The following is a 26,895-nucleotide window of genomic DNA, read 5'->3' as shown; positions in this document are numbered from 1 at the left end:
TCCGCCTCCGCGGAATTGTCCCAGATCCTGCAGCAGCTGCAGGAAAGTCTCTCCATCCCTCTTTGCGGAGTGAGACGCACTTCCCAAGACGCAGGAAATTCGGCGGCTTTCGGACCCCGCGGTCCAGGCTGCAAAGGCCTGCGGCCCGGCCCGGCCCCGCCCGCCCCGGCCCCGGCCCCGGCCCGGCCCCGCCCCGCCCCGCCCCGCCCCAGAGAACGGCGTCGCGTCTCTCTACGTCACGCGCTGCCGGAAGTGCAGCTGCGTGCACGGCGGGGGCACGTCTCCGGACGGTTCCGCGCGGTGTTCCGCGTGCAGCTCTCCGAGCACCGCGGGAAGCGGCCCAGCGCTTCGTTGTCGCCTCCGCCGCCGAGGTGGTGTATCTCCCCGCGCGGGCGCTCCGAGCGCGGCGCCATGGAGGTGGTGGAGGCCGCCGCCGCTCAGCTGCAAACTCTGAAATTCGGTGGCGCCGGCGTCGGGGTTGACCAAGGTCTGGCCGTGCCGGCTCCGGACCCCGCTCCGGTCGCAGCACCGGGGGCGGACGAGGGGGCCCCGGACCTTGCGGGGGAGCAGCCGCCTCAGCTCGCCCCGCCGTCGCTCCCGGAGCCGCATCCCGGAGGGAGCAGCCTGGAGACGTCGGACTCCGACTCGGACTCCGACTCGGACAGGTCGGGCGCCCGGCGGTCCGGGGCGCGGGGCCCGGGGCGGGCTCGGGGAGCGGGAGGGCCCGGGGAGCCGGGGCGCGTTCCTCGCCGCCCCCTGTGGATCGCGCTCGGGGCCTGAGCATCGCCGTCAGAGCCCCTCGTCCCCGAAGTCTGGGGGTCTTGTGTACACCATATCGTTTTCAGCTAGAGTATAGGAAATCTGTGGATATAGGGTTGTTCCGTGACCAGTCGTGTGGCGTGTCCTTGGTGGTTATAGCTTATAGTTTGGGACAGAGCCGACTTTTCCCCATCCAGTTTAGTGTGTGCGCTTGTTTGTGGAGCCAGATAAATGGAGCATCAGGTGAAGGATTTTATGTGTTTACAAGTTGGGTCCCGGCAGTTTTGTTCGTAGAAGCTTTCTGGTGAGGAATTATTAATGAAATTAGCGAAATATTGTTATTTTAGTGTTACTGCAGGCTTCCGTAGGTTTTATGAGCCACCTCCCCCCTCTCTCGCGGTGTCTTTTAAATATGAAAGTTTTGTGGAGGGAGGGGACTTCGGCGTGACGTTACTACACCACGCTGCACATCGTCTACAAGTGTTTGACTGTGTCTTGTGCGACGCGGTTAACAAAATAGATACTACCCCTGCCCTGCATTCTGCTGAGAGGGACGAAAAATAAAAGTAAACATACCAATCAGCCAGTGAGTTGGTGACAATTACCACGAAGGAACAAGCTAGGCACTGAGAAAGTAATAGGAGAACCCAACCCTGTCGGACCCTCTGGCCATGATAAAGTTTTAATTCTAATGGGTGGAGAAACTATTGAAGAATTTTTGAGCAGATAATTGACATGCTCAGGTTAACGTTCTGATGTTTTGCTCTGTGGATAAGGAATTGAACTGGGCTCAAGAGTGAAAGCAGAGTGGGCAGGGTTAGTGTGGAAGCAGTTGGAAAGATGTTCCGTTAGTCCACGATGTGACCATGTTTGGATTGAATATTTTGACATCTCCCTGATCAGGGTCGCTAGTAGATGTTGTAGTGACCGAGTCAGAGAGGCATCAGTTGGGTGGATGGTGGTGCTGTTTACTGGGATGGGGGCTGTAGACCAATAGGAGTATTAACTTCGGACAGTTAATTTGAGGTTTCCCTCACAACAAATTGGAGATGTCATGTAAGCAGTAGGATGATGAGTTTAGAGTTCAGAGGACAATTCTGGTATGGACATGTAAATTTGAACGTCAGATTACAGATAAAACTTACTTGAACTTTTTAATATGGATGTTTTCAAACTCATACAAAGTACAGAGAGTAATACAATGAGTGAACATATACTCATCACCAAACTTGACACTTTCCAATATTTTGCTAACTTTGTTTTATCTAACATTTCTAACATTTTTTTTTAACCTGGTAGTGTTAAAACAAATTTCAGACAGCATGCCACCTTACCTGTAAATTCTTTACTATTCATCTCTGATAAATACTTTTTACATAACCACCATGTCATTATAAATCATAGTAAAATGAACCCTAATTCCTTAATATCACCTAATACACACTCTGTATTCAGATTTTTCTAGCGGAATAGGAGTCACGTTTACCAGTTTTATCATTGACTGAGAATGCAATAGCTTGAAATGATTCCAAGGTTTCTACCTCTGGTGACTGGATTGAGGACTAAACAATGAAATAAAAGTAGAAGCTCGAAGACAGAAGCAGATTTAGTAAGGAGAATGCACTTTTTTCTTTTAACTTGTGAGTGTGAGACATGTATAGGTCATTCATACCACAGTTGCTGGTAAGCAACTAGAGATCAGGAGAGGAGCCTGGGGATATCAAGGCTGAAGATTTGGGAGTTATCTGCACATTGGTAATGATTGAGCTCATTGGATGAGGTTATCCATGGAAAGAGTACCAGAGAAAGAAGAGAACATGAGGATGGGACTCTTAGAAACAGTACATACAAGGAGCTGAAGTGGCTACCAGCAAACAATTTAAGAGGAGAGTTACTGGCACTGAGAATTGCTGTGGAAGTCAAGGGCTAAAGGAGATTTCAGAGAGTAGTGTTCAGCATGGTTAGTAACTTTGAGGAGTTTCCAAATTGAAGACTGAGAAGAAACTCTCTTGGCTTAGTTGTGATTTTGTCCTTGGTGACTAATAAGAGAGGTGCCTTTCCCAGAATTCTCTTCTGTCAGTGATTTGTCACATGCTTAATTATATTCAGACTGTGGCATGACATGTGAGGCAGTTGTAATAAGAGGGTTTGGGTTATAGCAGGGATTTTGTGATCAATGGATTAAAGACTGCTTTCCAAATACCATAGTCAGTTTCGAAATGCTAAGCTTTTGAACAGCAGCCATAAACATCTAGTAAGGTAGATATTTCCTAGTTGAATAATCGTATTTTGGTACCCTCATAATAATGCTTTTGTACTGTTTTCAATTTTTTCTTCTCTACAGTGAAACAGATTCCGATAGTTCAAGCTCCTCTTCTTCCTCATCCTCATCCTCATCGTCTTCGTCCCGTATATCCCTCCCTGCAGTGCTGTCAGATGGAGAAGATGATTTACAAGTTGAGAAGGAAAATAAGAATTTTCCTCTTAAAACAAAAGATGAGTTACTTCTAAGTGTAAGTACTTAGATTTGTTACTGAACTTAATTTGCATGTTCTAAAATATTTTATGGTACCAGTATTGATCTCATTTGGCCTATATCTGCTCTATAAATTTGAATACCTTTCTCAGCTTTTATTGGTCATACCTTTGCCATGCCTTGGCTTTCTTAAGTAAAAGAAAGTATTGATCTGAATAATTTCTCAGGTTGCTTCCAACGCTAACATTTGACAGTTGTGCTGGGCATCCAGTTTGGCTTGCTGCTTTTCATTTTTTATCTTCCCTAAAGAGTGTAAAGTTTTTTTTTTTTTTTTTTTTTGCTCTACAACTCAGGAAATTTTGCTAAGTAGCAATTGAAATTATTTTTTTAATCGACTGCATTTAGAGAAATAGTGAAATTAGGTCGGTTGCACTTCTGAGGATTTATATTTACTTGAAGTTTTTGCAGTGTTTTCATTATTACAGTTGGAAAAAACTTGTTTATTGTGGATTGGTATTGACATTTGATAGGTTTGATCTATAAATTTAACTCTTGTGTGCTTATTTCCTTCTAAGCTGTTACTAGGAGGTTGATGGTAGTCTGGTTGAATGAAACCTTATGATCCAAGAGGAAAGTCTTCTCAGAATTTCACAGGTTATTGCCACATGTTTATTCTCCCCACTCCCACGTGTACTTTAGTTATTATTAAAGCTTTTAAAAACCTTAATGATCACTGACTGTAATGATATAATACTTAAATCAATGAAGTAGTAAAGCAAGATTTGAAAAAGAATTTTAAAGCCTAGAGTCATTCAGGCACCTTTTCATGACTGTATTCACTCGATATTATTTCCTTTTTCTCGTTGTAAGAAATTTCCTATCTCACTTAACACCTCATGTATTGAGAACCCTTGGATTTGTATGCAAATTCATCATTAATTTATATTTCCCTATTATAGACATTGATCTCTGTCAGTGGTCTTTTTACACAAAGCCTCTCCCAACTTATGACTATTTTCTGAAAGTATTGGTAAACTTGATCTTTTCCCTGTATCTTGATCACCTTTTTATTTAAGTTCTCTCTTAGAGTATAAGAATCAACAAATAAAGGACCACAGTACTTTGATTTATGTATGTGTTTCATTTTCTTATTTATCTTACTAGACCTGGAATTTTTCCCTTGGAATTTAATGCAAAATATTAGTCAATATACTTAGGTATTTTTCTGGATAGAGTGCTCGTATTTTCATCAGAAAGTCAAAAAGGGTCTGTGTCCATAGAGGCCAGGAACCACGTTCTTGAGGACTGAGTTCAGACCTGGTCTTCGTGGTTCCCTTAGTGCCCAGCAGAGTGCTTTTCGGTCAACGGTAATATGTGATTGTAGAATGGGTGAGTGAACAGGCATCTTACATTCACCCACTTTTAAACTATTACATCACACCTGCCATATGCCAAGTGCTGTAAACAAGACCCATCCCCTTTCTGCTGTCATAGTACCTACTGGAGAGAGAGAGAGAGAGTAAATGAAGCAGAGACAAATACAGTCACTAGCTGGAAGTGCTGTTGAATTGTGAGTGTATGCTTTGCTCATATCAGAAAATTGCATTTTTTGCTGGGAAGGAAAGTATGTTAGCTTTTAAAACTTGGAATAGTGTGCTGCTCTGTTCCTTTTTGTGCCAGTTCTGAAGGATCTTTGGGAAGGATGGAAGGGGCAATTATAGTCTTTATTTTTAAATTTTGGATTCTTAACTAGCTGTTTACTTTATATTTTCATGATTAGGAAATAAATGTACTAGAAGTTCCTAGTCTTTTAAGCCACTCTGGTGCCAGAGCTAGGTGCAGGAATGAGTTCTCTGGTCTGCCCTAAATCTTTTTGACTTAGGGTCTGAAAGAGTATCTGAGGACTCCTTCAGGACTTTAGCTCTGAAGTTCAAGGGAAGAGAATGACTTGGCCCTGAACACCAAGGATGGTGTGGCTACAAGTACTCAGTATCTTTAGGACTCTGCTCTTTTTCTGTTGCTCTGTAGGTGTTTCTGTGCAGGGCTGGTGGCTTGGCCACTGATACTCCTGTATGAAAGCCATGGAGAGAACTTGTGCTGGTTTACCGTGGGCTCGGTACTCAGGCCTGAACGAATAATTGAGTCTAGTGAGATGGGTATTCGGATTGCCTGGACATGAGTTACCTAGTCACTGCTCTTCTTGTGGAGAGTGTGTAGGAGAGTGTGTGCTTGAGAGAAAGCACAGGGTGAGTGTGAGAGCCAGGTGACAGGAAGCGTGAGAGCGTGTGGAATTTGAGGAGGGCGGGAGCTGGGTGGGTGTTTTCAACCCCATGCAAACCACAAGGAATGGGTTCTCGGTCACAGGAAAGGGAGGCTTAGAACACTTCAGACGGGGTTGCTGTTCTGTCAGTAATAGTATTTATCTTCTGTGGAGGGGAAGAGGGAAATAATAATACTTGGGAGCAGTTAATCACGTGACTTACATTGGACTCTCGTGGCGGCAACAGAGACCCTCAAATTGCATCAAGAGAAGGGGGATTTGTTGGAAACTTACTTGGATAGGAAAGCCGTCGGGAACCAAGCTAGCTCTTGTGGATGGCCGTGCTGTTTCTTTTGTACGCTTCTTGGGACTCTCATCGATCCAAGTGTCATATTCTTGTTTCCTGACTCACTTCTTCTGTTTGCCTGCAGAGTCATCTTTTTAATTCTCGCTTACACCTGCATTTCTCTTCTTGCTCCTGGCTGTACGTCTGGTCTCTCCTGCTTTAAACTTCTCCACAAGCTGGCTATTAGCGCCATATTCTTTCCTGATTATGACAGCTTAGATTTGTCTTTTTTCAGAAGACGGCAGTCCGCGCTTCCTGGGAAGCATCCCCTCCTTTGTTACAACTAGCTCTGGCTGGTATTGAATGTGCCATTTGTTCAGGTCTACTGGTGTGTGTCTTCTTAGGCAGCAGGGGTTGTGCAGCGGAACTGTTTGCTCTGTGTAGTCTATTAATTTAATTTCCTAATGAAATTCTGAAGAAGATGAGAGAAATATTCTGTGTTGTCTTTGCCAAAAGGCATACATAAATTAAAATGGGCCAAACAGTTAATACCAGTTTCAGAGTTTGTGCTGGATCATTGAGATCTTTAGAACATAGACATGCCCAGTTTAGCCCGGTTTTATGTCCTACCTCCTTATGAAGTATCTCATATGCTAGGCTGTTTGCTATTGTTGTTCAGGCATGCCGAGCTTAATTTTTACCTCCATTTAGCCTGTTTGTCAAACAGGAATGTTGCCTTCCTGGGTCGAGCTTTTTAAATCTTTTCCATTGTTGCAAAGTTAGGTCCTGGTGATCTACCTACTAGCTATTGCGGATCTCTCATTGTAAGAATGTGGGAGCTACAGTGAGGTAACCTCGAGATTGTTCTTTTAGAATTAAACAGTTGCTTTTTAAAAAAATTTTAGTTAATTTATTTATTTTGGTCTGTGTTGGGTCTTTGTTGCTGCGTGTGGGCTTTCTCTAGTTGCGGCGAGTGGGGGCTACTCTTCGTTGCGGTGCGCGGGCTTCTCATTGCGGTGGCTTCTCTTGTTGCGGAGCACAGGCTCTAGGCACGCGGGCTCCAGTAGTGGCTCGCGGGCTCTAGAGTGCAGGCTCAGTAGTTGTGGCACTAGATTTAAACAGTTGCAACAATCTCTTGGGATGACAAGATGTGGTTATAACTTGTTTTAAAAAAAGATGAGAGGAAGAGGAAAAACGAGGGATTGGTCAGCCATAGAGGCATTGGAAAGGAGAATAGACTTAATTGGCTTTTTTCTTAATGTCACAATTACATAATATATGACAAAGTTAACCAAGTGGAATCATTCTTTTAGAACATAAACCCTTCAATGCTGAGAAGGTTTATATTAATATGTAATCTATACAGTAAATGTAAAGCAGTATGCATATTACAGTTTTGGAACTACATTAAACCACATAGGGTTTATTCAGTGTTTCAGTGAATTGGAAAATTAGGTTCTATTTGAAGAAGTTTCTCATCAATTTATGTTCTTAACTGTTCTTTCAAATAAATCTGATATAATTAAAATTTAGAATCATAAGGACATTCATGGGATTGTGACATTGCAAAGTCTTAATCAGAAATGAATTGTATAAATTAGTACCTATTGAAAACCTGAAGTTTTTACATAATATTTTAAAATTATGATCACAGTGCTTTTGGGGATAAAACATAGATAATACTGCAATATAGATAATGTGTATTTATACATGTAATATAACATGACCAAGAAAAAAACTTAATGCTTGTAGGCAATTCTTGGTAAATTTACCTTCATAATTTAGAGACTGCCTATATTATGTTGTATATATACCATATATCTATACACAATATATGGTGTGTAATTTACAATATACAGTACATAGGCAATATACAAATGCAATGTATGTATATATACAATATACAGTATAATATAGGTAACATACAAATGCAGTATAATTAGGTTGACCCTTATAGTTGTATTAGGGTGAGTACACTTTTTCTGATTCTGGCAGTGCAGACCCTTATCCTAACGTGAGGATATGGAAATATGTGGGCCACCTCAAGTGGTCAGAATTTACAGTGGATTATTTCACATTTTTGACTTCCCACCATCTTGAAATTGTACTGCACCTTGTTCTACAGTTAATAATCGTTGATTGAATGTGGTGTTTTCAGGGCCCAACTTGGTTGATGAGTTTTGTCCTAAATGCAGGCCTTGTTCAACTTCAGCTTTTTATGACTTTAGTATATCTGGAATTATTATATCATATCTTAGAATACCGATGGCACTTACTAGCATTCTCAAAATACCTGATATTTAAGAAATGGCTTATATACTGGAGAGGAGGTAGGTTTTCATTAATACTTGGTGCTTTTTAAAAACAGTGCTCAGATTTTTTAAAAAATTAAGATTTTGTGCTTCATTGCACAAAGTTTTTTCAGTAAGGCTTGTATGAAGCACAAATAATCCTGAATAAATACTGATTTATTCAGTAGAGTATCCATATATACCCTGTGTATATACATGTATATGATCATTATTACACAGAAACATTCCATTTATTAGCTTTCTCCATCCCCAGTAGATTTAATAAGTGAGTTGTGATTGTTTTTAGAGAATAAAGATAAATGTCTGTAGAGAAGACTCCAGGTAGAGAGTGAGCATACACACTTGGCTGAAAGCAGAGTAACAACAGAGTTGATGACTGAATGCCCAGTGAATTGTACCAGGTACAGGAAGCTGAAGGATTGACAGAGTTGATGACTGAATGCCCAGTGAATTCTACCAGGTACAGGAGGCTGAAGGAGTGAGTGGAAGGGGAGATGACTTGCAGTGCAGTGGTCAGGGAACACATCGTGGCTTGACCTTAGATTGAAAGGTGGATAGGATCTCCATAGAAACGGACAGGTGAGCAGAATAGGAAATTTCCCAGTGAAAGAACCAAGTCTGTCTCAGTGGAGTTGTGTCCCCGGTGTTGGTTACGCTGTAGGGGCTCAGGAAATGTTTCTTTGTTCACTCATCATCCATGGGAGTGTTTTCAATTCTAAAATGGATACTTTTTAACCTTTTCACACTTCTGAAAAGTTGGGACTAATAATTGATGGCAGTGATTAGCTTCACAGTTTTTTGGCAGTGCTTTTAATTCTGTGGTATATAAAGTCAGTGTCTTAGATTCCGTGAGGTATGGACTCCTCAGTTAACATAAAAGATAATGCTTAGGGTTATATTCATCATTGAAGGTTTTTTCTTATGGAGATGGATTATGATTTTATTTTACTTTTATATTTATGCCAGTTAACTTTCGAGAGTATTCTTATGAGCTTTGTTTTTGTGACAATAATTTTAGAGAAAGATGGGATGAGAACATTGTAGTTTACTACAAAAGGAGAATATAAAGAAGATAAGAGAATATAAAGACATTTCAAAGAAGTGTTCACTTTCAACTTGTAGGTGAAAATATTTAATGGGCTAATGTGAATCTAGTGTCATATATGATAGGGTAATTGATGAGGGCAAATTAATGCTTGTTGGTGATGGCTAAAGGAATAGCTGAGTTCCATGGAATGTTGTAAAAGTACTTTACGTGGAGAAGTTGATGAATCCAACTAAATGTTATATGAAGTCCTAGTTGACTCACAGTGTAGAGACCTAATCCATTCTTTTTTCCAATATGTTTTACCAGTTATAGGAAAAAAAAGTTAACAATCATGGCTCTCAGTACTCCAGAGATTGGATCCTACTTTCCAACCATATCTGAAAAGTGAAGGCTCACCTAATAGCATCAGGTAATTGGCCTCCACGTGCATGTCCTCTGTTCTTGGGTAACATGAGAAAGTGGTCAGATAACTTCATTCCACTTTCCTCACTTTTTAAAGTTCTCCCCAAACTGGCACCAAAAGGATTTGTTGCCATTTGGAATGTTTGATGCCTTTCCCACTATCTGCTGCCCTTTTTCTGTATTTGTGAGTGAAAACCCAAATCAAGGTTCTTTAGGTAATTTTACCTCAAAAGATCATAAGTTAACTGATTTTTTTCCCCCTACCCCAGTGATAAGTCTTCATAGAGCTGGGGAAGTCAAGACCATTGTAAGGTATGACTGTCTTCTCGGAGGGCCATTTTTGACCCATTAGCTCCTTCCGTTTTTGTGCTGGAAGTTTTAGGCACTGTTTTTTGACTGGTGTGTCTACAGTTTAATTTTTAATAGGGTGGATTTTTAATGTTCAGTGCTTCTCATTTGAATCTTCGTTTAACTGAGCAACCATGTAGGCCATAAAGATGTCTGAGAATCAGAATATAATCATATTCTTCTGATAGACAGTGGTTGATCTTTCACGCCTGCTTGAGAAGTGTGGTTAGGACCTTGCATTTCTTTAATGCCATAACTGTGAGCATCTGTTCTCCAGAATCAGAGTAACTTTGTTCAAGTCTGGTATGTAATTTCTTTATTAATGTTCTGTCTTTTTGATTGCATGCTGTTAAACATTTTTTAAAATTGTATCGTTAATCACTTGTATGAATTATTCAGAACTTTTTTTGCTTAGTTTCTCACTATTTATAGCTAAGAAGCCTGAAGTAGTGAGTGGAGAGGAGCAGACTCAGAACTAGCATCAGGTGGATTCCAGGCAGCTCTGTTTTTAGTTACTGTTGTGGAGGCCTGCTTAGCAGCATTGGAATTTGATCATTTGAACTTCCTGATTATTTCCTTTCTGAATAATATAGGATAATTTGTCATGGTAAAGGCTGATTCTGTCATCTAATTTACGCTTTCCTACATTACTGTAAGAAACCCTACATTGCCTTTTAGTAAAGCCTTTGACTTGGAGGTATAGAGTGTGTCAGAGTAGAGGATTGGATTTCTTTAGTATGTTGAATTTCAGGAGTTCATTTGCCAAATGCTGTGACTTTTTTCTTTGCCTGATGATGCGAGTGAAATACTTTTCTTCCTTTCCTTGTCTACTCTTCGTTGTTAAATTTGTCATTACATGTAAACATTTTGAATAAATATGTCCATAAAAACTGTTTTTACTTTTCTTTGATTTTTGGATCAATAAAGATAATATTAATTTTATTTAAATGAGTGCATAGATATTTATATCTAGTTGCAGATACTGTACATCCAAAACAGTTGTTAGTTTGTTTTTAATTTTGGAAAATAACAATGATGACAACAGGGATTTATCACACACCTTCATTTCTGCCAGTGGAGTATTCAGGTTAGTGTTCACACCTAATATGGTGTGTGATGTCAATAATATGGCCTTAAAATTATACTTGTATTAATGGCCGAAAATAGATTGGTCCTCCTTTACCTGGGTATATATTTAGTAATGGAGGGCTCTTTGGTTGTGTGAGAGTGTAAAGCAGTGCTGTCCAGTAGATCTTCCTGCAGTGATGGAAATGTCCTATAGTGACCCTGTCTTCATACCATAGCTACAGAGCACTTGCATGTGGCCAGTATGACTGAAGACTGCAGTGCAAATTTTATTTACTTTTAATTAATTAAATTTAAATAATCAAATGTAATTAGTGTCTTGTATTGGATAAGCAGAATAGAAGGAGTCTTTTCTACTCCCTCATTAATCTTTCCATGGGGGTTGTAGGTAAACTAGGCTCATATGTTAATCTTCCTAAGCGGCTGTAAATAGCCTTCTAATCTTTTGTTTTCATTGCACTTGATTTTGTTTATATGATGAAGGGTCCAGATTTCCCTCATCAGCTCTTCCTTCAGTTTTTTAGTTTATCGTTATGCCTCTTATTTCTGATTCTTTATATCCTCTGCACTGTCAGGGCTGTAGTGTACTTTAGTATGTGTTCTGGCCCCTTGTTTTTGGTTATTGGAGTGTGTCTGTGTTTCTCCTCGTTTCTGTCACACACACACATCCTCTCTCCACTCCTGGAAAAGCAAAGTGCTTGATTTTTGTTTGAAGGAGATTATGAGACAGAGCAGATTCATTCATTATCTTACCAGGGCAGCTTCTGTGTTATTAGCGGGCCAGGTGTTAATCTAATGGCTGTAGTAATGTTTGACACTGCAAAGCTGAGGTATCTGTGCATCAGTCCTGGGCAGTGAAGCTTAATTGGAAGCCTGCCTTTTTTACTTTGTTACTGAGAAGGTCGGGTTGAGGTCCTTTTCATTCCTTGAGGATTCTCTTTTGAATTTTAAGAATTGTATTTTCATTATCTAATTTCTGCTCTGACTGAAAAAGTCTGCGACCTCTTCTGAGATTTTTTTTAGCTTGGACTGATGAGCTAAGCCAGTTCATTTTACTGAGCACCTACTATGTGCTCGCCATTGTTCCCACTACAGCAACAAGCAAGGCAGACCTGGTACCTATAGTTGTTGATGGATTTATTGTCTGGTTAGGGAAAGACTTTAAGCAGGTAAACAAATAGTATGTTAGACAGTAATGTATTTACAAGAGAGCAAAGCCACAGGATAATTCGATGAAGAGTGACTAGGCTTGGTGGTGGTGCAGTTCTTTAGATTAGTAGTTCTTTAAATTAGTAGATAAGGTAACTTGTGACATCTACATATCAAGATCAGATCTTGTATTAATGGTCTGACATTGTAGTCCAGAAACTTTCCCTTTGAACCTTCTAAAGTTCTGCCTTCAAACCTGCCAAAAATCTTCGTGGAAAGCACATCCCTTGGATGAATTGTTGAGGGAGTTTGGGAGGTTTTTTTCTCCCCCTTTTTCCTTCTCCTCTCCTAGTATGCTCGTTTAAGAGGAGCTAATATCTCTTTTCTCCCTTGATTCAGTCCCCAAAATACTATTTCCAAAGCAAATATATTGCTTGACTTAACTGGACTTTCAAAGGCTCCAGAATAGGCTCTTAACCTGGAATTATACAAGGCTGGTTTTACTTCTTGATCTCGACCTGGAATTGCACTAGGCTGATTTCACTTTTCTCTTAACAAGTTATATGTATAATATTTGGTTCTTTATATACCTTTTGTGTTCTGCAGAACATTTGGTATAGAGACTTCATGCATATCGCTTTTATAGGTAGGGTCTTTTACCATCAAGAAGCAGTGTGATGCCTTCACTGGCCTTTTTTAGGAATCTCAGAACTATGCATGCATTCCCCCATTACAGAGTACTGGGGTAGCTGAATTGGAATTAGAAGTGTGGTGTCTGTGTTCTAAGTTTTGGTTCTACATGAGATCAGAGATCCTCCCCATTTGAAGGCAAAACTTTTTGTTCTGTTAGTACATAGGTTTGAAACAGGGTAGTAACAGGAGTTAAGGGAGTCTCCCAGACTGTGTTTTGACCACAGGTGTGAGTCCCTGCCTCACTACAGATATTCTGGCTTTGTTTACCTTCCCTTGTCTCCCTCATGCTGGATGTCTCATAGATGTCCTTAGAGCAGGACATCTGGACTCCATTAGACCCTGTAGTCTGACCTGCTCAACTTACAGTAAATTATGTGGTGATGATATCAAAAGATGATGAAAGGGCATTTGGTAAAGTTCAACAGTCATTTCTGATTTTAAAAAACCTAACACACACAAATAGGAATAGGTGAATACTTTTCTTAACCTTATAAAAAGTTCCAGTCAAAATGCATTATTATGCTTACCATTTGAAACATTCCTAATAGTCAGACATCATGCTCACTATCATCACAATTGTATTGTGGTCATACCAACCAGTGTCATTTGAAAAGTGAAAAATGCGATATACTAATATTGAAAAGGAGGAGGAGGACTTATTTTTTTTTGAAAATATGGAAATACAGTGAATACACAAGAAAATCACTAGACATAAATCTCAGCATGGTGTTTTCTTGTGTTCGGACAATTTTAAAATTTGAAACTAGAGAAGCGATGAAAGTGTCAGTGAATTTTAAGTCATCTTAGTATAGGGAAGGTCTTTCTAAATGTGACACGAGTTTTAAAATCGAAAAAAATGAAAAGATTGATGTATTGGGTGTAGTCAAATGCCAGTTTAGTAAACAACTTAAATGCCAGAAAACATGGTGAGAGGTAAGGGAGTGGATATTTGCTACGTAGTTGATAAAGAGCAAATGTTCTTAAAACCCCAAAGTTTTCTTATAAATTGATAAAAAGATAAACCTTCCAAAAGAAATGTGTATAAAGTATACAAGCAATTCATAAACACACTCAGGTAGCCAGGAAACATGTCGTCCTGATTAATGAAGAAAATCAAATTAAGGCGAGATACTGTTTTAGACCTATCAGATGGGCAAAGATTTAAAGTTTGCTTCTCAGTGATGGCAAGGATGTAGGAAAATCTCTCATACATTTTTCGTGGAAGTGTGAATTGATGTAACCTTTTTGAAAAGAAATTTAGCAGTATCTGTCAAAATTAAAAATGTTTATACCTTTGGATATAGCAGTTCCACTTAGAAGAATTTATCATAGGAGTTACACAAAGATATGTTTTAAAGAACATTCATTGTATCATTTTGTGTAATGATAAAAATTAAAACTGCAGATAAATGTTGTATCAGGTGATTGGTATACTAATTTTAGGACATCTATACAGTGGAACTGTAAGAGTGTTTAAATAAAATAGATACTTATGTTTTGGTGTAGAAAGATGTGGAAGATATAATAGATAAAAAGGATAGCTTATATTACAATGTGGGTACTTTAATTAAGTGAAACATATCAAAGTTAAATGTTAAGTTTGTGTCCGTCTAGTAAGTGTATTTGAAAGACTGTTAACAGCTATCTATGGAGAGGAACTGGAAGGTTGAAAGGAATAGGGTGGGGGGAATTTTTGCTTTTTATTTCGTATCCTCCTATACTACTTCAGTTTTTATTTTTTTTTTTTGCAAAAGGGACATGTATAACTTCTGTACTTTAAAGTTAAAAAAGATCAAAATAGTACCAGAGTTTAGGTTTGTACCAAAACATAATTATATTGCATGGGCCTTAAATTCCTCCTAATAGAACACACAAAACAAGGAGCCTTCCATTTTGTGGTCAAATAGCATTTATTTATTTGAGAATAGTGCTGATTTTGTGTCCTAAGTGTTAACGGCATACAATCTGCCCTTCTACCCAGTTCAGAGGTTTTCATAAAAGATCTAACAGCATTTCCTCTTTTCTTCCTTTCCTCTACCTACACAGTCCTGGCTTTATTTAACCAGCGGGCTTTATCACAGTCCAGAAGGAATGAAAGTTTTTGCTCTAGACCTTAACTATAATTTGGTGAGGAAGCGGGGCAGATTTCATCACTGTGCTGCTGCATTAGAAGATGCCATTCGCCTCTTGTAGGAGGCGCTGCTCTCAGAGCCAGAGTCCTTGTGAGATGCCTGTCACATTGCCGTCTATCACTAAAGCCTCCTGCCTGCAGCTCCCAGCATTATAGTCCTCCAGTCTCATATTTCATAGGGTACGGGGTTTCTTTAGCTAAGAACTTCTTAAACAAGGCTGTTCCGTGCCACATTTACCAGTTTGTTCTAACAACTGAACCCCCTTCTCTATTCTGATACACACATGGAGCATTTTCAAACCATGGTCTTTGCCAAGAAAAGGCTTTTCATATTTAATATGATAAAATGACAAGCGGTCGTCCTCTCCTTAGAAGTACTCAGGAAAATTCCGACATATAAAACACAATCATTTCCTTCAACACAGGCCAGGCTAACCATACAGAGATACGTCTTCTGCAGTGAGTTGGCTGAGACCCTTAATGTGGCTTTTCATAACTACTCCTTGATCGGAAGGTAGCATCCGCAGAAGAAAGTTATGCTTTCGCTCTGGTTAAGTGATTTTGTTAAAAACCTCGATTTGAGTTCCCATAGAGGAAAATGATTACCCAGGATATGCTCATCTGCAATGTACTGTATAATTTAGGTTTTCCTGTCTTTTCTAACATCTCTCCCAAAGTTACCTTTTTTCTCTCAAACTAACCCCAACATGCCATTAATAAGATCTTTGCACTTTCAAGCCCTTCTTAAGGAAAAACTTCCTTCGAAGAATCAGTTGTGATCATTTAGCAAAGGTGAAGAATAGAAAGCTCTGTTTATTTAATTTAAAGCCTAAGGTCTGCTTTATTCTTAGATTTCTCTTCAACTTCATCTCTACTTCAATATCTAGTTTCTGTAGCAGCTGACATTCAGTTAACAGCTGGGTCAGAAAAGAGAAATCTTTAGATGTAAAAAAAATTTGGATTTTAACCTAGACAGGGAAGATAATCAGGCAACACCTTCACAACTTTTTGGACTGAAGCTTACATTCTGTTTCCAGGAATTCTGTACTTTTTCTTGAAGAGGCCAGAAATTCATCTCTTTCACACAGCCCCAGAAAAGTTAGCTGTTTCTCTGTTCAGCTGTTTAACCACAGTCAAATTAATTAACCAACCACATTAAGGCAGCTCAGAGAACTCTCCTTGTGTGGAGAAACTGGAAATATTTCTCTTCGAATGGAATGTCTCTGGGAGTTACTATGTGAGTTGTCTCTTTTCTTTACCTTGGATTCCTTAACAGCAGTTTTTGGGGGTAGGGGGAGGGTGGCTTCTTGTTCAAGTATGATTAGGAAAATCTAGAATGGTCTTCAGGCCTGTGTTCTTATGGGTTAGGCTGTAGACACTAGATCGCTCGAGTCACTTAGGTGGGGAGATGTTGAAGGGGGGAGAAATGCTCAGACACTGAAAAGGACAACATCCAAGAGATGACAAGTACTTAATGTTATGTCTCAGAAACGGGTGTAGCACTCTACATGGAAACCGTCCTTTTTTTAAAAGTTAACTTGTTGAAGCTGGAGGAAGGTTAATGCTTTCTTATATTTCAGGAACTACCTACTGTTGAAGAACTCACTATTGTTCTGCCTGAAGGTATTGAATTAAAGCCTCTTGGGATGGTTTCAAGTATTATTGAACAATTAGGTATGTAAATATTTTTATTAATAAAAATTATCATTTATATCCAAGCATGTACTAATAATGAAATCAAAGACTTTATGACTGGTAAATTTTCTCTGAAAGATGTAATAACACTTCATTTTACAGTCATTAGGTTTGAACAGATAAATTCAGTTTTTGCTTATACAAGTAATACATAAATACAGTGTCTTTATAAAAATTTAAAGTGTGCTTTTACTGACATACTTCTCCAGAATTTCTTTGATTTGGTATATTTTCTATTGCTGTTAAATTACTACAAATTTAGTGGCTTAAAACAACACATTTATTAGTTTACAGTTCTGTGGGCCAGAAGTGTGATATGGGTCCCACTGACTAAAATCAAGGGGTCCATCAGGCTGAGTTCCTCTCTGGAGGCTCTGAGGGAGAATCCTCATATTCCTGACCTTGTCAACATCTAGAGGCTGCGGCCTTCCTTGGCTCATGGCCCCCTCCCTTCATTCTCAAAGCCCATAATGTAGCTTCTCTCTGACCTTCTTTCCTCATCACGTGTCCCTCTGACTGCAGCCTGGAAAACGTTCCCTGCTTTTAAGGACTCCTTAGATGGGGTCTACCCACATAATCCAGGATCATCTCCGTTTCAAGCTCCTTAACCTTAATCACATCGGCAAGGTCTCCTTTTTAACATAAAGTAACATTCACAGGTTCCGGGATTAGGGTGTGGATGTCTGTTTTTGTTTGTGGGGTGGTGGGTAGAGGACTGGTAATCTGCCTATTGCCTTTGATTTTATCTTATAAACATGTAAATTAGAAAGTTCTGTGATTTAACACCGATATTAATATCATGAAATATGAACCTACATGGAATACATGGGAACTAGATTCTACAGATTTCTTTTAGCCCCAGGATATGAAGTACATATAGGAGAGACTTTGAAATTAATGTCGCTACCATTACCTCTCTAGTAATAGACTCCTAAAAATAGGACTCAGAGTTGACAAAGTCATAGGATTTCTTTAAAAATACTTTATTTATTTATTTATGGCTGTGTTGGGTCTTAGTTGCGGCGCGCAGGATCTTTCGTTGTGGTGCGCGGGCTCTTCGTTGCAGCATGCTGGCTTCTCTCTAGTGTGGCGTGCAGGCTCCAGAGCGTGTGGGCTTTGTAATTTGCAGCACATGGGCCCAGTTACCCCATGGCATGTGGGATCTTAGTTCCCCGACCAGGGATCGAACCCACGTCCCCTGCAGTGGAAGGTGGATTCTCTACCACTGGACCAGCAGGGAAGTCCCAAAGTTTTAGGATTTTTGAACTGGGAAAAAGACCTAAATTGTCCACCAGTCCTTAGTTTATGACTTAAGAGGCATAGAAAAATTCAGGTCGGGGCTTCCCTGGTGGTGCAGTGGTTGAGAATCTGCCTGCTAATGCAGGGGACACGGGTTCGAACCCTGGTCTGGGAGGATCCCACATGCTGCGGAGCAACTAGGCCCGTGAGCCGCAAGTACTGAGCCTGCGCGTCTGGAGCCTGTGCTCCCCAACAAGAGAGGCCGTGATAATGAGAGGCCCGCGCACCGCGATGAAGAGTAGCCCCCACTTGCCACAACTAGAGAAAGCCCTTGCACAGAAACGAAGACCCAACACAGTAAAAATAAATAAATTAATTTAAAAAAAAAGAATAAGGTCTTAAAAAAAAATTCAGGTCACTTGCTCTTGTGATCAGTCAATGGTAGAAATGGAAATCTGTCTTTTTTATCTTTTTATGTGTCCATATCACTATTTTAAAAATTAATTCTTATCTAATTTTGCAGTTTATTAATGAAAATTCCAATTAAAATGAAACTTTTTTACAAAAATCATAATTAAAACTCTTTACATCACTGTTGAGTCATTACATTTACTAGTTTTTGAATTATCTTATGGTATTTAATATGCACAAATAAGTCAGACAGGAATTTATTGGACTTGATGTAGATAGAAGAAATTTAGGTCATAATGTTTATTCTCAAGGGAAAGAAATGTAAACTATATGATACACATGGACTAACGCTTTTCGAGGATACTGTTTTGAGTAACACATCTTAATAGACTAACAAAATTTTCAACCTGGTGGGAATAAAGAGTAATGAATCGAACAGCACATGTTACTGTTGTATCAATAAATGCTTGTTGCACACTCTGTTTGGAAAGCTTAAAACATCTAACACTATTTGGACCTTTTACAGAAAGGAGTGTACAATAAGTATTAGTCCACTAGGTTGTGGTGATAGCTCTGTCTGGATTTGACCATGTAATCATGTTAATCTCTTGAGTACTGTTTTCTTACCTTTCTATAAAATGAGGGTTTTGGATTAGGTGATTTTTAATTTTCATGTAATTTTTGACTCCTTGAGAGGGGGATTGGGAGGGAGAGAAGACGGAGAATAAATTCTGCTCACTGTTATTACCGATCCTTGTCATCTTTATTCCAGGAGCAGATCTAACTCAAAAATTGTTGACCTGTGATCTGTTCCTTATGTGCATGTTCAGAACTTAGAAGCACTAGCTCTTGAGATTAATTGGGATACAATTGAAAATCTTTGAGTGGATTTTAATAATCTGAACTAATATTTCAAGTGGATATTCAAGTGGAAATACTTCAATATTTCCACTAATTTTCCAAGTGGAGATGGCATTATCTGTTTAATGTGACAGAGTATTCTTGTTTGTTGCTTTAATTTTCTAAGAACCTGTTGTGTGTGTGTGTGTCTGTTTGAGGTGTGTATGTTTGTTTTCCTCTTTGCTGTGGTAGATTCGTTGTTTGACATTTGTGGCACTTACACGAATTGGAGATTCTGCTAGACTGGTGGAATAATGCTTTTTGCCTTTTGAGAAGGGAAATGATAAAAATTACTGGGAGTTCTATCATTCTTACTTCAGCTGTTCAGAGGAAAATATATTTTTGAAATCTAACTTTTTCATATATCAGTAAGTAATCAGTGCTTTGCAGAAAAGAATTTCTAAGGTGAGAAAGAAGACTAATTTCTTCTGAAACAGGAGTTAGTGACTAAATGTGAGATTATTCTTTTTAGGGTAAAAATTGCTTGAGAAAATGATCAGCTTGAATTTGTTGTCTTAATGGATGATTCCAATTTTCTGTGAGATTTTGTACTTTAATTTTTTTTCTTGGAACTGTAGCTTTCATATAAAATAAAATAATGTAGAATGTATTTCCCTGTGCTACTTGGTAATAAATAGACTTTGTTTTTTTATCCAAGAGAAATAGTTACTGAGGTATATTATCCCACCTTAAATTTCATTTTAAATTATGTTGGAATTAAAGCCTAAATTCTCATTTAAATTCTACATTATCTTCTGATTAAATCTTGAAATAATCTTTTTGTTTCATTTTTCAGTAATAATTGAATCTATGACTAATGTACCTCCAGTTAATGAGGAGACTGTAGTTTTTAAAAGTGATCGACAGGCAGCAGGAAAGGTTTGTAAAAAATATTCACATCCTACTAATTATCCTGTTTCTTTGTTGATTGGTTTTTCTGACTTTCACTGTCTTAAAAAGTTTATTAATTTTAGTACATGAGCAATCTAGAGCTCTCAAATTTTAGTACATTCCCGATTTTCTTCAGTACTTCGTGTCTGCCTTTACATTGGTTTAATACTGCTTATTATCCTTTGCTGTTTGTGTCATTAAATACACATGTATACAGATTTTTCCTGATGTTTGTCAGGTTGTTTGCCAGGCAGTGGGTCTGTGTATTGAATAAGATACAGTTCCTCCAGGTACTCAGTTAGGTGCAGGAGACTTTCCACTGCATAGTTGTTCATACACTTTTTTGGTTTGTGAGGGAGGCCCTTTGAATAGTGACTCTCAAAACTTTTTAGACTTTGCCTTCCTCAGGTGGAAGCTGAGAGTGGAATATTTCAAGTGGAAAAAGATTTCAGTGATAGCAGTAAAGTGTCACCGTAGGCACTTTCTGGGGAATTATGAATATGTGTATCATCGAAAGGTTGGGTCCCTTTTAACGTCTTACTAATGGAACAACCCCACATGCTGCATGTCCAACCTTAAGAGGGAGGAAAGACCCCACATTTTACCCTGCAAATAACAATTCAGAGCGGTCAGCAGAGGACGTAAAACCGTCCAAGATGAAGAATGTAAATACCAACCAGGTGTTCTTTTTCTGGCAGCAGGGACAGAGTTATATTCACCTCGGGACTCCCCACTGTGTGTAGTACAGTCCTTTGTAAATTATATGTGCTGAGTAAATATGTATTGAGTTGAAAACAAACAGGTAAGAAACCAGCTGCTATCTTTGGAGAAGCAACTTTCTGGGTTTATTTTTTCCTAGATAAGCAACAGTTGGTGTCTTTTTTTGTTCGGAGAGATATAGTTTGTGTTTAATCAGAAAAAAGCATGTATTTTGAACTATATTATTAGATCAACTCGCATAACTTTCCCTTTTCTATGCCTTTTCCTGCTGTTCTATTCTAACACAAATTAGAAAGGGATCAGGCTTTTATCAGGGTCCTGCCACCCTGCACTACCTACTTTTTAGGTCACCAGCCTAATTTACCAAAGAGAAATGAGTCTCTTACGATTGCAAAGCAGTCAGCAACAGAATTAATTGGGGTCTAGAGCTAATACTTTTTGGCAATTCTTGAGAAAGTTTGCAAAGAGAAGAAAGACTTTTTAATACTGAAGGATGGTGCTGTGCTTTTCTCCCTTTCAAATACTTAGGCTTAGTACTTTTGTTTCAAGTATGAATCTCAGTGCTTTTGATTCAGAGGAAGAAGTACTGCAATACAGAACAAACCCTATTTACTGCTGGTGCCTTTGTAAGGGGTTAGAGAGATTCTAGGGGCTTAACCTTGGAGGCTGTTGAGAGAGAGAGGAGTGGAAGTGGGTGGACACTGCTGGGGAGGGAACTCTCCATGTACAGGCAGGCTGGTGTGCCTCGTCAGGGGAGGCCAGGTAGCAGAGGCAAGGGAATGCACTTCCTGCTCTTCTTGACTGAATTGAAACTGATCATTTCCATGATTCCTTTTATTTATGATTTTCATGACAGTTCCTTTTTCTTTAATAGCTAACTTAGACAATTTCAATTTCAGTATACTCAACACTTCACTAATTTTGAAAACCTCTAAACTCACATTTCTTATATCCCCCAGTACATTTGAATTTTCAGTCCTGAATAATATTAATACTCAGCCCTTCTGTCATTTAACCTTGGAACAAGTCGGATAAAAATATAATATTTACGTCTTTAACTTTAGCTATGTGGTATAAGTCTAGAAAGAAAAATTAAATCTCTCTCCAAATTTTACATAGAAAGCTTTGTAAATTCAAGAAGTGACAAGTCTTTGAAAAATATTTGATTATAAATCTAAGCACCTTGAAATAATCCCCAAGATAATGGTGGAGGTGTGGAGGGTTGAGAGTATCAGTTAAACAAACCAGTGATCAGAAAATGAAATTGAATGTCTTAGATATTTAGCATATATTATCCAGACACTAAATTGGTTTTACGTTTAATGTTAAACCTTTGCACGTCCTTCCTTTTCCCTCTCCTCTTCAATAACGATAATGATCAGCTACAGTGTCGAATGTTTTGTGTATATTTTAAAATTCACTGAAACTCTGTAAGGAAGTGGAATTATCCCCATTTACTCAAAAATCAAAAAGTGGAGTTTACAAAAGTGGAGTTTACAACCCAGGTGGTCTGATTTTTTTTTCCCTTCCACCTCCCTCCCTCCCCCTTTCCCACTGATTTAAGGAGGGCAACCTCAGATTTGAATTTCTACTTTTGCACTTTAATCCTAATAATGATTAGTTCCTCTTGATAATTAGTGAATGGAATTCCATTTTTAATGTGAGTTCTTTAATATTAGGGGATTTTTAAAAAGTGACCAACCTATATCACCTGTTATATCTATATAACTTGAATTTCTTTGCATTTAGTTTTGAGCATTTGTTCAAGCAGGTTTTGTTTTTGTTATTTTTTGTTTTACTTTTTAACAAATGAGAACTTTAATAATCAAAAATCAGCAACTGAGGATGTAATAAGATAGGTACTTTTAATGCAGTTGGTTTAAATTGGTCTAAGGTATTTGGAAAGTTGTTTAGTAGCTTAAATCAAGAGTTTTAATAATAATCATGCTTTTGGCTCCAATAATTCCATTCCTTACAAATCAATTTTCAGGAAATCTGAAGTACAGAGATTTACAGATAAAGGTATTTATTACGGGGCATCAGTTCTTACACTGAACAAATTGGAAGCTGTCTCAGTGTTCTACAATATAAGACAAATTAAATAAATTCTGCTAAATGTATAAAAGAGTGTTAAATAGCCACAGAAATTATGCTTATGAAGAATACATTTAACATGAAAAAACTTAAAGAAACTTTAGGTTTTAAAAGAGAGCAATAGATTGATGGAACAGGATAGAAAACCCTGAAATAAACTCATGCACCTTACGGTCAATTAATTTACAACAAAAGAGGCAAGCATATTACAATGGAGAAAAGACAGTCTCTTCATTAAGTGGTGTTGGGAAAACTGGACAGCTACATGTAAAAGAGTGAAATTAGAACATTCTGTAACACCGTATTACAAAAATAAACTCAAAATGGATTAAAGAGTTAAATGTAAGACAGGATACTGTAAAACTCCTAAAGGAAAACATAGTCAGAACACTCTGGCATAAATCGCAGCAATATTTTTTTAGATCTGTCTCCTAGAGTAATGGAAATAAAGGCAGAAATAAGCACATGAGACCTAATTAAACTTAAAAGCTTTTGCTCAGCAGAGGAAACTATAAACAAAAGAAAAGACAACCTACAGACTGGGCGAAAATATTTGCAGATGATGCTACCGATGGGATTAATTTCCAGAATAAACAAATAGCTCATACAGGTTAATATTTAAAAAAAACAAATAAAAAACCCAATCAAAAAATGAGCAGAAGACCTAAATAGACATTTTTCCAAAGAAGACATACAGACGGCTAATAGGCAGGCACATGAAAAGATGCTCAATATCTCTAATTATCAGAGAAATGCAAGTCAAAACTACAATAGGGTATCATCTCACACCAGTCAGAATGGCCATCACTAGAAAGTCTACAGATAATAAATGCTGGAGAGGGTGTGGAGTAAAGGGAGCCCTCCTACACTGCTGGTGGGAATGTAAACTGGTGCAGCCACTATGGAGAACAGTATGGAGGTTCCTCAGTAATCTTAAAGTAGAGTTAGCATATGCTCCAGCAATCCCATTCCTGGGCACATATCTAGAGAAAACTGTAAAAGATACATGCTTCCCAGTGTTCATAGCAGCACTATATTTACAGTAGCCAGGACATGGAAGCAACTTACATGTCCATTGACAGATGACTGGATAAACATGTGGTATTTACATAGAATGGAATATTACTCAGCCATGAAAAAGAATGAAATAATGCCATTTGCAGCAACATCGATGGACCTAGAGATTGTCATAGTGAGTGCAGTAAGTCAGAGAAAGATAACTATTGTATGATATTACTTATATGTGGAATCTAAAACAATGATACAAATGAGCTTATTTACAAAACAGAAATAGACTTGCAGACATAGAAAACAAATTTATGGTTACCAAAGGGGATAATGGGGTGTGGGAGATAAATTATGAGTTTGGGATTAGCAGATACACACTACTACTATATAAAAAATATACAACCAGGACCTACTGTATAGCACAGGGAACTGTACTCAACATCTTGTAATAATCTAATGGAAAAGAATCTGAAAAAGAGTACACACACACACATGTGCATTACTGAATAACTTTAATGTACACCTGAAACGAACACATTGTAAATTAACTATGCTTCAATTTAAAAAAATAGTTAAAATAAAACGGAGCAATATACAAAAGTATGATATAGTCTCAAAAGAAAAATATTGTTAATAGGAAAAAGACTGGAAAAATCTACACTGCTACTGATCATGGTCTAGTTTCTATAATGTACATTTATTATCAGAAACATATTTAAAAACTCAGCCATTTATATTGGGAAGAGTTTGAAATCAAGAGGCTCCCTTTCATCATTTATAAAACATTTTCAAAAATAAAATAATAGATATGCTAAAAGCAGTTCCTTTACCTAAAAGTTAAAGGCCGTATGGTATCTTTAGTTTTTGAGAAATAAACAATTTCAAGTTCAAATCTACTTTACTACTTTTTGAATTAAAAAATGTTGTCATTTAATATTATAAAAATGTTAACAACTCTGGAAACGGCAGAAGTGACTGAATCTAAAAGAATCGAAAAGTTCCATTTCATAAGATTTTAAATGACAGCATTTTATTTCTCACACGTTACCAACTGTAATTCTTTTGTTTGTATCTTATAACTTAAATGAGCAATAACAAAAACAATTTATTTGCGTCTAGTTGGTAATTGGTACCACCAAAATGATTTAAATTTAGCAAGGAACAAACTTGTCACAGTTATTTTAGATTCATAGAAAGGAAATCTGGAATAAGCTAATGCATTTATGATCAAAATGTGAAGGCTTTATGAGTACGCAGAAATGACTTAAACTTTTATTGGTTTTATATTGACAGCAATTACCTTTGAAAATATTTATCGGGTTTCTTTATTTTGCAGTTAAAGGAGAACTTTATGTGTCTTCTCTTTCATAGATATTTGAGATATTTGGACCTGTTGCGCATCCATTTTATGTGTTACGGTTTAATTCTTCAGAGCACGTTGAGAATAACAGTATTAAAATAAAGGACACTATGTATTTTGCTCCATCAATGAAAGACTTCACCCAGTATATATTCACAGAAAAACTTAAACAGTAAGTACGTTATTGGCATGCTATTTCTTTGCTTATCTAATATTTATGTTTTAGGAGTAATTCTCAGTGATGTAGTTTCTTGTAGTTACAATGGTATCTATCTAACAAAGAGTTCATTTGTCTTCCTGGTAACATCTCTGAAAGCTACAGTTGTTATCAGATTTTATAGGTCGAGATCATTTGTATCTTTTGCCCAAAATGACATGATCAACTAGTAAGAGCATGTTTGGGCTATATACTTTTGTCAATTTTAATTCATTATTTTTTCCATTATATACCTCCTTTCATATATATGCTACTTTACCATTAGTATTATAATTTTTTAAAAAAAACCTTTTCCATTTTAAATAAAAATTTCTTTGGATTACATTCATAGGCGTCACTATTTAATGAAACTATAATTCTCAAGAAGAAAAAAGCAAATGAGTAAATTTCAGGTTGCTTATAAATTGTAAACTTAATAGAAGAGAGAACTAAAATGTGTGTTGTGTATCAAGCCATGGTTAACAAGGTTGACTTCACCAGCAAACCAGTGGTCTCCCTTCTGTCTGGATGCTATATGAAATATGCTATATGATGCCTGTGGCATGTGTCTGATAATATTTCTGTTCCCACCGATGAGCTGTATATTTGCCAGGTGTAAATTGTGTTGCCAGGTGTTAGCTGTAGAGCTGTTTATATCAGTTAGGTTTTTTTATTGTAATTACATAATTAATTTTTGCACAAACCAGTGACATATGAATTCAAGTAGAATAGCTTTTTCTATAAACATAAGTTAAATGCTTTGGAAAGATGTAATGAATATGAGCCAATAAAAATATTGCCCAGTTAGGGGCAGAAGAAAAGACCTCAAGGGATTGGCAGAGAGTAGATCTTAAATCTGAAAAGACTTTGCACTCAGTTTGTCACAGAAGTCCCTTTGAAATCTACCTGTCTTTCAGTTGGAAACTTGAAATACAGGTGAAGCATTAGGGGTGTGGTTTTTGCAGGAGCTAACAGTGAGTAGTAACCCTGGTGCTTGTCAAACCCTGGTGCCAGTCCCAGCTGCAGGCCACGAGAAGGCCTCTCTACCACCTACATATTAAATCCAGTCTGAGTTTCAGTTATGGGAAATAATCTCTGAAATGAGATGAACATTTTATTCCTGATAATTGATTAAACTCATGTTTAAGAATCCACACGATTATCTGAAGGAACTTAAGGTGTTCTTCAGGTTGCATAAGGTTAGTTTTTCTAAATGTTGACAAGAAAGGTGAATTAAATAGACAACAAAGTCATAGAGGTTTTAGTATGTTTTAAAATCATGCCTTAAATAATTAGCATTTCATTCTGTTTGAATATTAGGCTGTTGCTCTGGATGTGCCATATATTTAGCTTTTAACAGATAAAATATTTTAGCTAAAAATAGATAGGTTGAAAATATTTTCTGAAGATGTTTTTAGATAGATTTAGAAG

At 37.9% G+C, this 26,895-nt stretch overlaps 1 protein-coding gene across 1 annotated transcript in view; it reads left to right on the top strand.

Annotated features, from left to right (window-relative positions):
- The first annotated feature begins 386 nt into the window (after positions 1 to 386).
- The window catches only part of NAF1 (nuclear assembly factor 1 ribonucleoprotein), a 38,610-nt gene continuing 12,101 nt past the window's right edge, over positions 387 to 26,895 (top strand). The window contains exons 1-5 of the mRNA XM_082653264.1: positions 387 to 665; positions 3,104 to 3,272; positions 16,531 to 16,624; positions 19,992 to 20,074; positions 25,280 to 25,440. Coding sequence (XP_082509390.1) covers positions 412 to 665; positions 3,104 to 3,272; positions 16,531 to 16,624; positions 19,992 to 20,074; positions 25,280 to 25,440 — 761 coding nt within the window. The 5' untranslated portion in view covers positions 387 to 411. The remainder of the gene's footprint in view (positions 666 to 3,103; positions 3,273 to 16,530; positions 16,625 to 19,991; positions 20,075 to 25,279; positions 25,441 to 26,895) is intronic.

The sequence above is a fragment of the Grampus griseus genome (assembly GCF_964374135.1).
Source record: "Grampus griseus genome assembly, chromosome: 4".
In the NCBI taxonomy this organism is placed as follows: Eukaryota; Metazoa; Chordata; class Mammalia; order Artiodactyla; family Delphinidae; genus Grampus; species Grampus griseus.
Note: the sequence above shows the minus strand (reverse complement) of the source record. Positions and strands in the feature narration are given on the sequence as shown.